Here is a 16,483-nt window from a genome sequence, read left to right on the forward strand (position 1 = left end):
AGAAATGTCTGGAAATTTGTAGGTGCCTTGATGGAAGAGTGGGGTAACATCTCACAGCAAGCACTGGCAAATCTGGTGCAGTCCATGAGTAGGAGATGCACTGCAGTACTTCATGCAGCTGATGGTCACACCAGATACGGACTGTTACTTTTGATTTTTACCACCCCTTTGTTCAGGAACACAAGTCCATGCTAGGTAAAGCTCCGCCTTATCTCAGTTCACTGGTCACGATGGCAACACCCACCCGTAACACACGTACCAGCAGGTGTATCTCCCTGATCATCCCTAAAGCCAACACCTCATTTGGCCGCCTTTCGTTCCAGTTCTCTGCTGCCTGTGACTGGAACGAATTGCAAAAATCGCTGAAGTTGGAGACTTTTATCTCCCTCACCAACTTCAAACATCTGCTATCTGAGCAGCTAACCGATCGCTGCCGCTGTACATAGTCTATCGGTAAATAGCCCACCCATTTTTACCTACCTCATACCCATACTGTTTTTATTTATTTTATTTTCTGCTCTTTTGCACACCAATATCTCTACCTGTGAATGACCATCTGATCATTTATCACTCGTGTTAATCTGCAAAATTGTAATTATTTGCTTACCTCCTCATGCCTTTTGCACACAATGTATATAGACTCCTTTTTTCTACTGTATTATTGACTTGTTAATTGTTTACTCCATGTGTAACTCTGTTGTCTGTTCACACTGCTATGCTTTATCTTGGCCAGGTCGCAGTTGTAAATGATAACTAGCCTACCTGGTTAAATAAAAGGTGAAAAAAATATATATATTCTTCTATATTTCTGTTAGTCACATGTCTGTGGAAATTGTTCTGTTTATGTCTCAGTTGTTGAATCATGTCATGTTCATACAAACATTTACACATGTTAAGTTTGCTGAAAATAAAGTTAAGTTTGCTGAGTTTATCATACCCTCATGCTAACCTCTCGCCATCAAAGTAACAGGGGAGGGTATGATACGTACGTCTAACTTCCTCACTCATCATTCCCTCAGATTAAAAAGGAGTCTGCACTTTAACCTCAGTCATTGTGTCATTTAAAAAGTGCAGGAGTACAAATATGTCACTTTCCAAATACATTTGGAGGTGACTGTATATACAGTGCTGCTTGTAAAACTGTTTGGACTACATATTTATGTTTTATAAGTCCTAAAGGGTGGTTAATGTGTTTTGTTATCCCATGTTGTCACCCTAACTAGCCCTCAAGCCACAGCTGGACAGCATATGCAACTGTCACCAGGGCAATCATTGACTTAAAAGTCCTTGTCGGGATCCACCGACAACCCCCCCCCCATTAAAGAGGATATTTCTTCTCAAAGCAGAGCAACAGACCCCCCCCCCCCCCCCCCAAGTTGTTGCCGTAAATCACAGGTTGTTAAAACAGAGTTTTAATGCAAATGATCCATTCGCTGTTTACCAAGTTAACAAGTATTTTTATCTGAATACCTAAGAGCACAAACATTCTTTCATTTGTGACTTCAAGTTAAATCAATCACTTTACCAGGGAGAAGGCTGATCTTCAGAGTCTGCGAGTCCTGTTTGAGGCCAGGCAGTACCACTTTCAAGTCGTGCGTCTGCCGAGAGAAAAATAAGACCCATATATTTCACACATTACTTGGGGACGTAATTTGAGAAAGCTTTCAGTCGAGTGTCTGTTACTTTGAGGTTCATCTGGATAGAGGTAAAGTGAGAGCCCTGCAGCCCTGGAAACCAGCGGGTCTCTGACCTTGCTCTGGTAGTGCTGCACCGCCCCCCTGGCTCTGACGCCTCGGATGGTCAAAATGGTCCCCCTAGCGGTCACCCCCTCGTAACTCACTTCCAGGGCACTGAAACACAGTAAGAACCACCAGCTTAACAGTGAGGAGCTGACTGACAGACTCCAGGGCTGAGCCCTGCAGGGAAACGTCTTTATTACACAGTCAACACACACAGAGGGGATGTGCAAACAGAAAATAAAAACACCTATCAATCAATGAATCAGCGCATTTAATTAATATCTTTAGAAAATTCTTTGGAAATACTCTGCACAGACACAAAGTACGCAAAACAAAACATCTCAAACATGACAATGTGTTTAACTATTTTTATGTGTAACCTACCTGCATTCCAGGAGGGGCTTGAGGTTGGGAGGGGGGCGAGCAGGGTGACCGTATTCATCCAGCAGCTCCAGTGGGATGTGGAAAGGCACCCCCACATGGAGCAGGGTGTTCACTGTGCCCACCACAAACCTCTCTGCTCTGCCCTCTAGGAGAGGAGAAAAGAGAGGAAACAGCTGTTTAGGAGATGGATCTGATTGCTACTGGAGAGGGCCAACGCATATAATGTATATGTGTGGCAGTCTGATTTCAGAAATGAACTTACCAGTAATGGAGAAGTCCAGTGTGTGGTTGGGAAGCCGATTCCCAGCCCAGACGGTAGCGTTGCTCTCATTGACATTGAGTATTGTGTTCAGGTGCAGAGTGTACTTCCCCAGCTTGTTCAGGTTCTCTGTACAGGGAATCACATTTATTTAAAAAAGCCCTTTTTACATTGGCAGAAGTCCTAAAGAGCTTATAGGAGATACCGAGCCTAAAACACCAAACAGCAAGAAATGCAGATGCAGAAGCAACACTGATAAGCCTCCGGAGAGTCAGACATTAAGACAAACACTGCATCACTAGCTAGTAACAAAAACAGAGGAGAGGAAACTAAAATAATTTCAATAAAGTAAATTATTAAAATAAAACAATTACCCATGGTTCTGAACCAGAATGCCCACTTGGCTGAATGTGCTGCAATGTGAGAGTTGGTCTCCACATCACCATTAGGTGCTAGGGAGGAAGAGAGAAAACTATTTATGACAGGGTATACAATCTAGCCGTTAAAACAGTCCGACAAAAATATACAATTGAAGTCGGAAGTTTACATTCACTTAGGTTGGAGCCATTAACACTCGTTTCACAACCACTCCAAAAATGTCTTGTTAACAAACTATAGTTTTGATAAGTTGGTTAGGACATCTACTTTGTGCATGACACAAGTCATTTTTCCAACATTTGTTTACAGACAGATTATTTCACCGCATTACAATTCCAGTAGGTCAAAAGTTTACATACACTAAGTTGATTGTGCCTTTAAACGGCTTGGAAAATTCCAGAAATTGATGTCAATTAGCCTATCAGAAGCTTCTAAATCCATGACATCATTTGAGTCATTTGGAGGTGTACCTGTGGATGCATTTCAAGGCCCACCTTCAAACTCAGTGTCACTTTGTTTGACATCATAGGACAATCAAAATAAAATCAGCCAAGACCTCAGAAAATAAATTGTAGACCTCCACAAGTCTGGTTCATCCTTGGGAGCAATTTCCAAACGCTTGAAGATACCACGTTCATCTGTACAAACAATAGTACGCAAGTATAAACACCATGGGACCACGCAACAGTCATACTGCTCAGGAAGGAGACGCGTTCTGTCTCCTAGAGATGAACGTACCTTGGTGTGAAAAGTGCAAATCAATCCCAGAACAACAGCAAAGGACCTTGTGAAGATGCTGGAGGAAACAGGTACAGAAGTATCTATATCCACAGTAAAACAAGTCCAATATCGACATAACCTGAAAGGCCGCTCAGCAAGGAAGAAGCCACTGCTCCAAAACCGCCATAAAAAAGCCAGACTACAGTTTGCAACAGCACATGGGGACAAAGATCGTACATTTTGGAGAAATGTCCTCTGGTCTGATGAAACAAAAATATAACTGTTTGGCCATAATGACCATCGTTATGTTTGGAGGAAAAAGGGGGAGGCTTGCAAGCCTGAAGAACACCATCCCAACTGTGAAGTACGGGTGTGGCAGCATCATGTTGTGGGGGTGCTTTGCTGTAGGAGGGACTGGTGCACTTCACAAAATAGATGGCTTCATGACGAAGGAAAATTATGTGGATAGATTGAAGAAACATCAAGACATCAGTCAGGAAGTTAAAGCTTGGTCGCAAATGGGTCTTCCAAATGTACAATGACCCCAAGTATACTTCCAAAGTTGTGGCAAAATGGCTATAAGGACAACAAAGTCAAGGTATTGGCGTGGCCATCACAAAGCCCTGACCTCAATCTCATAGAAACTTTGTGGGCAGAACTGAAAAAGTGTATGCGAGCAAGGAGGCCTACAAACCTGACTCAGTTACACCAGCTCTGTCAGGAGGAATGGGCCAAAATTCACCCAACTTATTGTGGGAAGCTTGTGGAAGGGTACCAAAAACATTTGACCCAAGTTAAACCATTTTTAAGGCAATGCTACCAAATACTAATTGAGTGTATGTAGACGTCTGACCCACTGAGAATGTGATGAAAGAAATAAATCATTCTCTACCATTATTCTGACATTTCACATTGGTAATACATTGGTGATCCTAAATAACCTAAGACAGGGAATCTTTACTAGGATTAAATGTCAGTAATTGTGAAAACTGAGTTTAAATGTATTTGGCTAAGGTGTATGTAAACTTCCAACTTCAACTGTAACAGCAGCAATCATTCTTACGATTCAGATGAACTCACAATGCCAAACAACTTTTAGTTCGATCGAAAGTGCTTTCCGTGTTGCATTTTGCATGGCTGATGGTATCCTGGATATTGACTCTCCTTTCTTGTTGAGAATTTCCACATGGAGAGGTCCTGCAAGGAATGAAAAGGAGATCAGTCACTCACAAAGATGTGCATACTTAGGATACAGTATCAAACACACTTGGCAGATAGCACGGAGCAACTGTGTAAGGTGCAGAGCGTCCGTCTCTGTACCTAGTGGAGTGCCTGCTGGCCGGACATCGTTCTGGGTCCAGGGGTTGCCCTCTGGCCAGGTCACTTTTAGCTTGTCTGGGAGTCTGGGGCAAAAACGGGACAATGTTACATTATAAATCCATGAACCACTGGGGCATAATGAACACATTCATGTACGTTGGGAATAAAATCCAAAATGGTTCCCTCACTTGGCTAGTTCGTCATCAATGCTCTTCTTGATGGCTGCATTGGTAATCACCCTGTCGATTTTGGAGATGGGTATTGTCTTGATGTCATCGTACAGCGCCTTTGGTTCCTATGGGAACCGATACAAAAACAGATGATTTTGCAGCCAAAATCATGCAATTGCATATGTTAAGACAATGGGAGTTCTTTAGGATAATAGTGTGTAGAACAAAGTGTCACTACTATCATTTTGTCTGACGTCTTACCATGGCCACCTGCACCTGCCCTCCTGTGGCGTAGACATCTCCCTCGTGATCGCCATACAGTAGGAACTGAATAACGGAGCCAAAGAAGATGGGCTGTGTTTTCTGAGACTTCACCTTGAAGGAAAGTCGGTGAGAACAGACTTTAGAGAGCGACACATGAGCTACTTAATTATCTGACTGTATTTAAAGACGCTTAAACAAGACAACTAATTAACACTTCAAACCACAGTGACAAAATAGTTCTGTTGCCCGGTCTCAATTCCTTACATTGTCTATATTCGCCTCCTTCCCAGAACGCATTGGAGAAGGTTGAGGGGAGGAACCTTTAACTTTCTCCTCCAATGTGGTGGTGGAGAAGGAGCCAATGAGAGAGGATGCAAGGAATCATGGAAAGACAAATTGAGATTGAACCAGGCTCTACAGTCTTAGGAAGAGGATGCTCACGTATTGACCAGCTTTGTACACTCTACCGTCCCACTCGATGGAGGAGAAGGTAGCCCAAGGAGATTGCATCTTCTTTGTGGTCACGTCTGTTCGTGTGATGGTTCTCTTGAAGCCTCTGAACTTAACTTGCTTGTCCCACTTCTCGTGGCAGGTCTTCAGCCACTGGTGAAACTCCTTATGGATTTTAACCCTTTGTTCCTGGGAGGGGAAATGACATGCATCAGTAACACAGCAATTATTTTTATGCTAAATGTTCAACATCATAGTGGTAATTCAGTAATACTGTTATCACATTTGTCTAATATGGGTGTTAAGATGTCCAGCTCTGAGGCTTAAATATGCTATAATATTTTATTCCACCCAAGAGGACTGAGGTTTGCTAGTGATAGAACATAAACATCACAGACACAAGGAAGCTACCTGGCCATTGACAATGCGGGTGAATAACGTCTCCTTATTCTTTAGCTGCAGCTCCAGGTCCATGAAAGTGAGCTTATTGGTGCTGACCTGGAACCTGTCATTGGTGAACAGCACCCCTGAGAACCTGCTGTAACACTCTGCAGGCACCGTCCCTGTCTTCTTTGGCCATGCGCACCAATCAAACCTGAAACACGACGGACGAACACAGAATTCAAACATTAACCCTTTTTTTTGTTGAAGTATACATTACTGAAGAAAAATGTATTATTAAAATAGCATTTTGAAAGTCTTTACTCGGATACAGTGGTGTATGGGATGAGACGTCCATTCCAAAAACACTCAAATATGGGCCTCTTCCCCCTGGCCTGGTTCAGGACGATACTGTCATCATCCTCTTCCGTAGCTGGTGAATATTATTAGAGGGAACAGAATGCAATCAGACTTTTGCTGAACTCAAAGATGAGATCACATGGGCTTTACAAGAAAATGTTAATTTCAGATGCCATAATATCTCAGTACGTTATGACACTTCTATCAGTGGTTATCAAACTAGGGGTCACCTGATATGAAAATGGGGTCGCGAGAGGATGTTCTAAATCCTGAGACAAAATCAAATTTAAATAAAAAAAACGGTACCTGACTAAAAAGTATATTCGTTGGCCGAGTCATCTGTTTTTTCAACCAATTGTATTTTTACACAAACACACAAGTTTTGGGTCACGTAGAAATGTCCATGTTTTGTCCATTGAAATAATATCAAATTGATCAGAAATACAGTGCAGACATTGTTATAGTAATATATATATATATATATATATATATATCACACACACACACACACATATAGGCCCATTATCAGAAAGCCTTTTAAAATGAATAACTTAGATTAGCTAATTGATCATTAGAAAACCATTTTTCAATTATGTTAACACAGCTGAAAACTGTCCTTCTGATTAAAGAAGCAATAAAACTGGCCTTCTTTAGACTAATTGAGTATCTGGAGCATCAGCATTTATTTGTGGGTTCGATTACAGGCTCAATATGGCCACAAACAAAGAAGTTTCTTCTGAAACTCGTCAGTCTATTCATGTTCTGAGAAATGAAGGCTATACCATGCGAGAACTTGCCAAGAAACTGAAGATCTCGTACAACGCTTTGCACTACTCCCTTCACAGAACTAGAATAGAAAGAGTGGGAGGCCCTGGTGCACAACTGAACAAGTGGACAAGTGCATTAGAGTGTCTAGTTTGAGAAACAGACGCCTCACAAGTCCTTAACTGGCAGCTTCATTAAATAGTACCCACAAAACACCAGTCTCAAAGTCAGTGAAGAGGCGACTCTGGGATGTTGGCCTCCTAGTCTGGATTCCGCTGTCCAGTGTCTGTTCTCCCCCAATCTTAATTGGTTATTTTTATTGGCCAGTCTGAGATAGGGCTTTTTCTTTGCAACTCTGCCTGGAAGGCCAGCATCCCAGAGTCACCTCTTCACTGTAGACATTGAGACTGGTGTTTTGCAGGTACTATTTAATGAAGCTGCCAGTTGAGGACTTGTGAGGCGTCGGTTTCTCAAACTAGACACTAATGTACTTGTCCTCCTGCTCAGTTGTGCACCGGGGCCCCCCACTCCTGACTAACATATATTATATATTATTGGCATATATTAACTAATTCCAATATTCTGGTTAACTTTGCTATTATGCACTTAGCAACATGGTCTAGGAAAAGGCGGAAATTCAACAGCACACTTGTGACAGCGACCGCTATCCAACGCGGGAGAAAGCGCATTGTTATAACAATTTAATTTTATTAGAATTGAACTATTGTTCTTACAATTGATATGGTTAAAACTGCGTGGGGAGGCAGAGGCACAGAAACTCACATCAATACCTTTGTCAGATAACACTGTCAAACAATTCATGCTATTGCTAGCAATCAAGAGGATTGCCCAACTCAAACTCCCCAGTTTATGCTCTCCAAATGAACATTAGCTGTGAGGGCCGAAATGCATACGCATCGACTTGTTTGCAATACATTTCGGGGGATGCTATTCAGGGGGAAATACTGTTCCGTCTCGTGAATACAGAGTATAAAACGGCACAGGGGATGTCGGGTTTGCGGCATGGCTATTTTGACAAATAGATCGACTGGTGGGCTTTTGCTCCATCTATGGCGGGACGGCGGGCAGGCATCGGCACTCGTTATGAATGTATGATACACCGAGAGCAACTGGCTGCAAAAGAGATTCGCACAGAACTCGGCGATATACTGCAGCAGGTAACTTCAATTGTAAACTACAGCAAACCGAGTAGTTGCTGCTTTTGCAATAGCCAATGGGGATCCTAATAAAATACACACACAAAACCAAACAAAAAAAACACATCCCCCAGTGTGCAAGCCTGTTCGCGAAACTATGTAGAGATATAGGATCAGAGCATGACAACGTTCCATTTCATACAGAGGCTTGGTGGTTAGAGGGGGAGAGTTGGAAATATTTGTTGCATTGAGTGAGGAACTGCTGTCATTAAATGAATTAATGATTAAATAAAAAAATGTAAATCGGTTGACTGTGTAATTAAAAGAAAATCATGTAAGAGACATGGGAAACTGAACAGTAGAATCGAACAGCTGATAGAGCCATCATGTGACAAATGTTGCAGACAACGCATTCACGGATCATTACGTAGTAGTTTTGATTCCTGACTGAAAGGGAATACCCTGCCGTTTACCTCTGAGCATTAATGGCGCAGTCAAAATATCTGTAAACTTGGAAATCTCTGACTTCAGAGCGTTCAAGACAACTGAATACACTTGGAAATTCAAATTATCTACCAACTCCAGGTGGGGTAGGGATGCACAGACTGCCTAGCAGTCTTGCGCTTTTTTATATGCCAATATCGAACGGCTACTTACTGTATAGTACGGATTGAATCAGGATTTGTTAACATGACGGAACTACATTTACATTAGGGCACTACTCCAACTGCAACTAATGCAGACTGCCATCTAACAAATTATTGCTAGGAGCTAAGCAGGCCAACCACCTGTTGCTACATATAGGAGTCAACTACAGCTACCTCGGTTTCCACAGGATTTAAAATCGAAGGGAATGGCGAGTTGGTTGTATGGAGGATCTGATTTGGCTTGATTTCTAAGCTAACCTCAATAGCTAACGTTAGCATTCTAGCTTCACTACTGCTTCTAAAAACAGCCAACAGGCCAATTCTTACAAACCACATACACTGAACAAAAAATACAAACGCAACATGTAAAGTGTTGGTCCCATGTTTCATGAGCTGAAATAAAAGATAGCAGAAATTTCCCTGTTGGTGAGCATTTCTCCTTTGTCGAGACAATCCATCAAACTGACAGGTGTGGCATATCAACAAGTTGATTAAACATGACCATTACACAGGTGCACCTTGTGTGGGGACAATAAAATGTGCAATTGTCACATAAGACAAATGCTACAGATATGTCAAGTTGAGGGAGCATGCAATCGGCATGCTGACAGAAGGAATGTCCACCAGAGCTGTTGCCAGAGAATTTAACATTAATTTCTCTACCATAAGATAATTTGGCAGTACATCCAAACGGGCACACAACTGCAGATCACATGTAATCATACCATCCCATTCTGCACAAACTGTCATAAGCCATCTCTGGGAAGCTCATCTGCTTGCTTGTCATCCTCACCAGGGTCTTGAACTGACTGTAGTTCGGCATCGTAACAGACTTCAGTGGGAAAATGATCACCTTCGATGGCCAATGGCACGCTGGAGAAGTGTGCTCTTCACAGATTAATCCCAGTTTAAAGATTGTACCGGGCAGCGTGCATGGCGTCATGTGGGCAAGCGGTTTGCAGAGGTAAACGATATGAACAGAGTGCCCCATGATGGCGGTGGGGTTTAGGTATGCGCAGGCATAAGCAACGGACAATGAACATAATTGCATTTTATCTATGGCAATTTGAATGCACAGATACTGTGACAAGATCCTGAAGCCCATTGTCTGGCCATTCATCCTCCGCTAATCACCTCATGTTTCAGCATGATAATGCACAGCCCCATGTCGCAAGGATCTGTACACAATTCCCGGAAGATGATTATTTAATGATTGTGTTGGAGTTGTGCCTGGCCGTGCAGTCATGAGTACTCCCTGTTCACTCATGACTACACGGCCAGGCACAACTCCAACACCATCATTAAATTAAATTTGCTGATGACACAACAGTGGTAGGCCTGATCACCGACAACAACGAGACGGCCTATAGGGATGAAGTCAGACACCTGGCCGTGTGGTGCCAGGACAACAACCTCTCCCTCAAAGTGATCAAGACAAAAGGAGATGATTGTGGACTACAGGAAAAGGAGGACCGAGCACACCCCCATTCTCATCAACAGGGCTGCAGGTTGTGAGCTTCAAGTTGCTTGGTAACCACATCAACATATTAACATAGTGGATGGAAGCTATACTGTTACACTGGCAATACTAAAGTGCCTATAAGGACATCCAATAGTCAAAGGTTAATGAAATACAAATGGTATGGAGGGAAATAGTCCGATAATAACCACAACATAAAACTTCTTACCTGGGAATATTGAAGACTCATGTTAAAAGGAACCACCAGCTTTCATATGTTCTCATGTTCCGAGCAAGGAACTTAAACGTTAGCTTTCTTACATGGCACATATTGCACTTTTACTTTTCTCCAACACATTGTTTTTGCATTCTTTAAACCAAATTGAACATGTTTCATTATTTACTTGAGGCTAAATTGATTTTATTGACATATTAAGTTAAAATAAATGTTCATTCAGTATTGTTGTAATTGTCATTATTAAAAAATAAATTGAAAAAATAAAATAAAATAAAAAATAAAAAAACGGCCGATTGATCTGTATCGGCTTTTTTTGGTCCTCCAATAATCAGTATCGGCGTTGAAAAATCAACCTCTAACAGAGGGTAGTGAGAACGGCCCAGTACGTCACTGGGGCCAAGTTCTGACATCCAGGACCTCTATACCAGGCGATGTCAGAGGAAGGCCCTAAAAATTGTCTAAGACTCAAGCCACCCTAGTCATGGACTGTTCTCCCTGCTTCCGCACGGCAAGCAGTACCAGAGCGCAAAGTCTAGGTCAAAGAGGTTTCTAAACAGCTTCTACCCCCAAGCCATTAGACGTGTGAAAATCTAGTCAAACAGCTACCCAGACTATTTGCTTTGCCCCCTCCCCTCACCACTGCCATTCTTATCTATGCATACTTTAATTAACTCTCCCTACATGTACATACTACCTCAACTAACTGGTTCTCCTGCACATTAACTCTGTACATATTGTTGTATTTTTTCTGCTGCTCTTTAATTACTTGTTACTTTTATCACATACATATTTTTATATATTTTTTAAGCTACACTGTTGGTTAGGGGGTCATAAGTAAGCATTTCACTGTAAGGTCTACACTGGTCATATTCAGCACATGTGACTAATACAATTAGATTTTAATGTCCCAGTCACTCCATGGCCTGCATACTCATTAAACATGTCACCACTCATTGAGCATGGTTGGGATACTCTGGATCGACGTATACAACAGCATGCTCCAGTTCCCGCCAATATCCAGCAACTTTACACAGCCATTGAAGAGGATTGAGCTAATATTCAGCAGGCCACAATCAACCTGATCAAGTCCATGTCAAGGAGATGCGTAGAACTGCATGAGGCAAATGGGGGTCACACCAGATACCAAGTATTTATTATGTTTTTTTAATCCACGGCCCTACTTTTTTTTGGGACCAACAGATGCATACAGTTGAAGTTGATAGTTTACATACACCTTAGCCAAATACATTTAAACTCAGTTTCACAATTCCTGATGGGTAATTTTTACTAGGATTAAACATCTTAGGTCAGTTAGGATCACCACTATTTTTAAAATGTGAAATGTCTGAATAATAGTAGAGAAATGATTTATTTCAGCTTTTATTTTCTTTCATCACATTCCCAGTAGGTCAGAAGTTTACATCGTGGCCAAAATGTTTGAGTATTAATTTCCACAAAGTTTGCTGCTTCAGTGCCTTTAGATTTTTTTGTCAGATGTTACTATGGAATACTGAAGTATACTTACAAGCATTTCACAAGTGTCAAAGGCTTTCATTGACAATTACATGAAGTTGATGCAAAGAGTCAATATTTGCAGTGTTGAACCTTTTTCAAGAACTCTGCAATCCGCCCTTGCATGCTGTCAATTAACTTCTGGGCCACATCCTGACTGATGGCAGCCCATTCTTGCATAATCAATGCTTGGAGTTTGTCAGAATTTGTGGGGTTTTGTTTGTCCACCCGCCTCTTGAGGATTGACCACAAGTTCAATGGGATTAAGGTCTGGGGAGTTTCCTGGCCATGGACCCAAATATCGATGTTTTGTTCCTAGAGCCTCTTAGTTATCACGTTTGTCTTATGGCAAGATCCTCCATCGTGCTGGAAAAGGCATTGTTCGTCACCAAACTGTTCCTGGATGGTTGGGAGAAGTTGCTCTCTGAGGATGTGTTGGTACCATTCTTTATTCATGGCTGTGTTCTTAGGCAAAATTGAGTGAGCCCACTCCCTTGGCTGAGAAGCAACCCCACACATGAATGGTCTCAGGATGCATTACTTTTGGCATGACACAGGACTGATGGTAGCGCTCACCTTGTCTTCTCCGGACAAGCTTTTTTTTACAGATGCCTCAAACAAATCGGAAAGCGGATTCAGAGAAAATGACTTTACCTCAGTCTTCAGCAGTCCAATCCCTGTACCTTTTGCAGAATATCAGTCTGTCCCTGATGTTCTTCCTGGAGAGAAGGGGCTTCTTTGCTGCCCTTCTTGACACCAGGCCATCCTCCAAAAGTCTTTGCCTCACTGTGCGTGCAGATGCACTCACACCTGCCTGCTGCCATTCCTGAGCAAGCTCTGTACTGGTGGTGCCCCGATCCCACAGCTGAATCAACATTAGGAGAGTCCAGCAAGCGCCAGGACTATCTAGGGCGCCCTGATGCCTTCTTCACAACAATTGAACCGCTCTCCTTGAAGTTCTTGATGATCTGATAAATGGTTGATTTAGGTGCAATCGTACTGGCAGCAATATGCTTGCATGTGAAGCCCTTTTTGTACAAAGCAATGATGACGGCACAAGTTTCCTTGTAGGTAACCATGGTTGACAGAGGAAGAACAGTGATTCCAAGCACCACCCTCCTTTTGAAGCTTCCAGTCTGTTATTAGAACTCAATCAGCATGACAGAGTGATCTCCAGCCTTGTCCTCGTCAACACTCACACGTGTTAACGAGAGAATCACTGACATGGCAGCTGGTCCTTTCGTGGTAAGGCTGTAATGCAGTGGAAATGTTTTTGGGGGATTCAGTTCATTTGCATGGCAAAGAGGGACTTTGCAATTAATTGCAATTCATCTGATCACTTTTCATAACATTCTGGAGTATATGCAAATTGCCATCATAAAAACTGATGCAGCAGACTGAAAATGATTGTGTCATTCAAACCTTTTGGCCATGACTGTACACTCAATTAGTACTTGGTAGCATTGCCTTTAAATTGTTTAACTTGAGTCAAATGTTGTGTGTAGCCTTCCACAAGCTTCCCACAATAAGTTGGGTGAATTTTGGCCCATTCCTCCTGACAGAGCTGGTGTAACTGAGTCAGGTTTGTAGGCCTCCATGCTCGCACACGCTTTTTCAGTTCTGCCCACAAATCTTCTATAGGATTGAGGTCAAGGCTATGTGATGGCCACGCCAATACAGTGACTTTGTTGTCCTTAAGCCATTTTGCCACAACTTTGGAAGTATGCTTGGGGTCATTGTCCATTTGAAAGACCCATTTGTGACCAAGCTTTAAATTCCTGACTGATGTCTTGAAACGTTTTAATACATCCACATAATTTTCCTTTCTCATGAAGCCATCTATTTGGTGAAGTGCACCAGTCCCTCCTGCAGCAAAGCACCCCCACAACATGATGCTGCCACCCCTGTGCTTCATGGTTGGGATGGTGTTCTTCGGTGGCCATTATGGCCAAACAGTTCTATTTTTGTTTCATCAGACCAGAGGACATTTCCCCAAAAAGTCCCCATGTGCAGTTGCAAACCGTAGTCTGTCTTTTTTTAATGGCGGTTTTGGAGCAGTGGCTTCTTCCTTGCTGAGCGGCCTTTCAGGTTGTTTATAGAGGACTCATTTTACTGTAGATACTTTTGTACCTGTGTCCTCCAGCATATTCACAAGGTCCTTCGCTGTTGTTCTGGTATTGATTTGCACTTTTCACACCAAAGTACGTTCATCTCTAGGAGACAGAACGCGTCTACTTCCTGAGTGGTATGACGGTTGCGTGGTCCGATGGTGTTTATACTTGCGTACTATTGTTTGTACAGATGAACATGGTACCTTCAGGTGTTTGTAAATTACTCCCAAGGATGAACCAGACTTGTGGAGGTCTACAATTTGTTTTCTGAGGTCTTGGCTGATTTCTTTGAATTTTCCCATGATGTCAAGCAAAGAGGCACTGAGTTTGAAGGTAGGCCTTGAAATACATCCACAGGTACACCTCCAATTGACTCAAATTATGTCAATTAGCCTTTCAGAAGCTTCTAAAGCAATGACATAATTTTCGGGCATTTTCCAAGCTGTTTAAAGGTAGTCAACTTAGTGCATGTAAACTTCTAACCCACTGGAATTGTGATATAGTGAATAAGTGAAATAATCTGTCTGTTAACAATTGTTGGAAAAATTACTTGTGTCATGCACAAAGTAGATGTCCTAACCGGGTTGCCAAACTATAGTTTGTTAACAAGAAATTTGTGGAGTGGTTGAAAAACGAGTTTTAATTACTCCGAGCCAAGTGATGTGAAATCCATAGATTAGGGCCTAATGAATTTATTTTAATTGACTGATTTCCTTACATGAACTGTAACTCAGTCAAATCATTGAAAGTGTTGCGTTTCTATTTCTGTTCTATGTAGTTTGAAATAGAAGTGACTGGCGAGATAGGCTTTGTCCTCTTTCCTATACAGCAACTAACAAACTATGGATCGATTGGCTTGCTACCTAGTTTGAGCGCCCTCCTGAGCCTGTGTCTCCTTTAGTCTCCTTTCCCCACTGGAGAATGATGTCATTCTTGTGACATTTTGTTTTTTATCTTTTTTATTTTCATCCCAGCCCCCTTCCCTGCAGGAGTTCTTTTGCCTTTTTGTCATCTGTCATTGTAAATATGAATGTCTTCTTAACTGACTTGCCTAGTTGAATAAAATGTCAAGAAATTCCAAGCTATTTTTTTTTTTTTTCAAGTTTGAGATTGGATTTTACTGAGTGGGTTCTCAAATTTATGGTTTGGCCACAACTAGTAAAGGACGAGTCAACAACATTCTTCAGGTATGAGCTTTTAAAAATGAGATTTTCACAAGACTTTAAAAGCTTAACTGTGAACTACTGCGATTTAAAAACTTGACCGTGACCAATGTGTCCAAACATCTGACAGCAACCCTCTACACATAGCAGTCAATGCCTATTAGGTTCTGGTGAAAATTAGTGCACTATGTAGGGAATAGGGTACCATTTGGGGTACATCCTAGGTTACCTGGTATGGCATAGGGGTCTTCGGGGTAGGTCTCCCTGTCATAGAGGAAGGGGTGGTACCTCAGGACCCCCTCCACTATTCCGTCAACGTCTGTGCAGGCCTTGAACTCGAATGTGTCAGCCGACGTGTTGATGTAGAGCGTCTGCATGTCGTTGTCGATCTCTCGGAGGTTCACCATGCGAGGGATCTTGGGGAACTTCTCCAGCAGAGAGATCTGAACAGTAGATAAATATCAATATAGTACCACAAAATTAGAGGCGGCAGGGTAGCCTAGTGGTTAGAGAGTTGGACTAGTAACCGAAAGGTTGCAAGTTCAAATCCCCAAGCTGACAAGGTACAAATCTGTCAGAAATCTGTCAGAACAGGCAGTTAACCCCGTCATTGAAAACAAGAATTTGTTCTTAACTGACTTGCCTAGTTAAATAAAGGTAAAATAAAGAGTTATAAAACATACATCTTCAAAGATTGAATAGATGCTCTTGGATGACTATTGTCTGTAGCACTACCATAAAATAACAATTACATGTTTATTTAAATACAATGACAATCTTACCTGAATGTCAATGTTGGAAACACAATCAGAGTTTCGGTAGGAGGCCTTCATGTCATTCCCATTTAGGCCGTGAATGTAGTAGTGATACAAGTGGCTGAAAACAAAGTAGATTGTAATTTCAATAATTTGTTAATGGATTTCAAAGAGTAAAATCAAAAGAGGACAACAACCAATTGGATTGAAAGGTGGTGTTGGGTATTTGGGACGGTGCAGGGCAGGCGGTA

The 16,483-nt window shown here is 42.0% G+C and overlaps 1 protein-coding gene across 1 annotated transcript in view; it reads right to left on the minus strand.

Moving 5' to 3' along the window:
* Positions 1–16,483, minus strand: part of smchd1 (structural maintenance of chromosomes flexible hinge domain containing 1) — a 40,440-nt gene that overhangs the window by 20,398 nt on the left and 3,559 nt on the right. The window contains exons 9-22 of the mRNA XM_046356163.1: positions 16,260–16,353; positions 15,707–15,920; positions 6,390–6,498; positions 6,096–6,279; positions 5,676–5,873; positions 5,232–5,345; positions 4,989–5,095; positions 4,801–4,883; positions 4,561–4,677; positions 2,757–2,834; positions 2,386–2,511; positions 2,124–2,268; positions 1,751–1,850; positions 1,526–1,598 (exon numbers count right to left, since the gene is read on the minus strand). Coding sequence (XP_046212119.1) covers positions 1,526–1,598; positions 1,751–1,850; positions 2,124–2,268; positions 2,386–2,511; positions 2,757–2,834; positions 4,561–4,677; positions 4,801–4,883; positions 4,989–5,095; positions 5,232–5,345; positions 5,676–5,873; positions 6,096–6,279; positions 6,390–6,498; positions 15,707–15,920; positions 16,260–16,353 — 1,742 coding nt within the window. The remainder of the gene's footprint in view (positions 1–1,525; positions 1,599–1,750; positions 1,851–2,123; positions 2,269–2,385; positions 2,512–2,756; positions 2,835–4,560; positions 4,678–4,800; positions 4,884–4,988; positions 5,096–5,231; positions 5,346–5,675; positions 5,874–6,095; positions 6,280–6,389; positions 6,499–15,706; positions 15,921–16,259; positions 16,354–16,483) is intronic.

Source organism: Oncorhynchus gorbuscha, linkage group LG07 (genome assembly GCF_021184085.1).
Source record: "Oncorhynchus gorbuscha isolate QuinsamMale2020 ecotype Even-year linkage group LG07, OgorEven_v1.0, whole genome shotgun sequence".
In the NCBI taxonomy this organism is placed as follows: domain Eukaryota; kingdom Metazoa; phylum Chordata; class Actinopteri; order Salmoniformes; family Salmonidae; genus Oncorhynchus; species Oncorhynchus gorbuscha.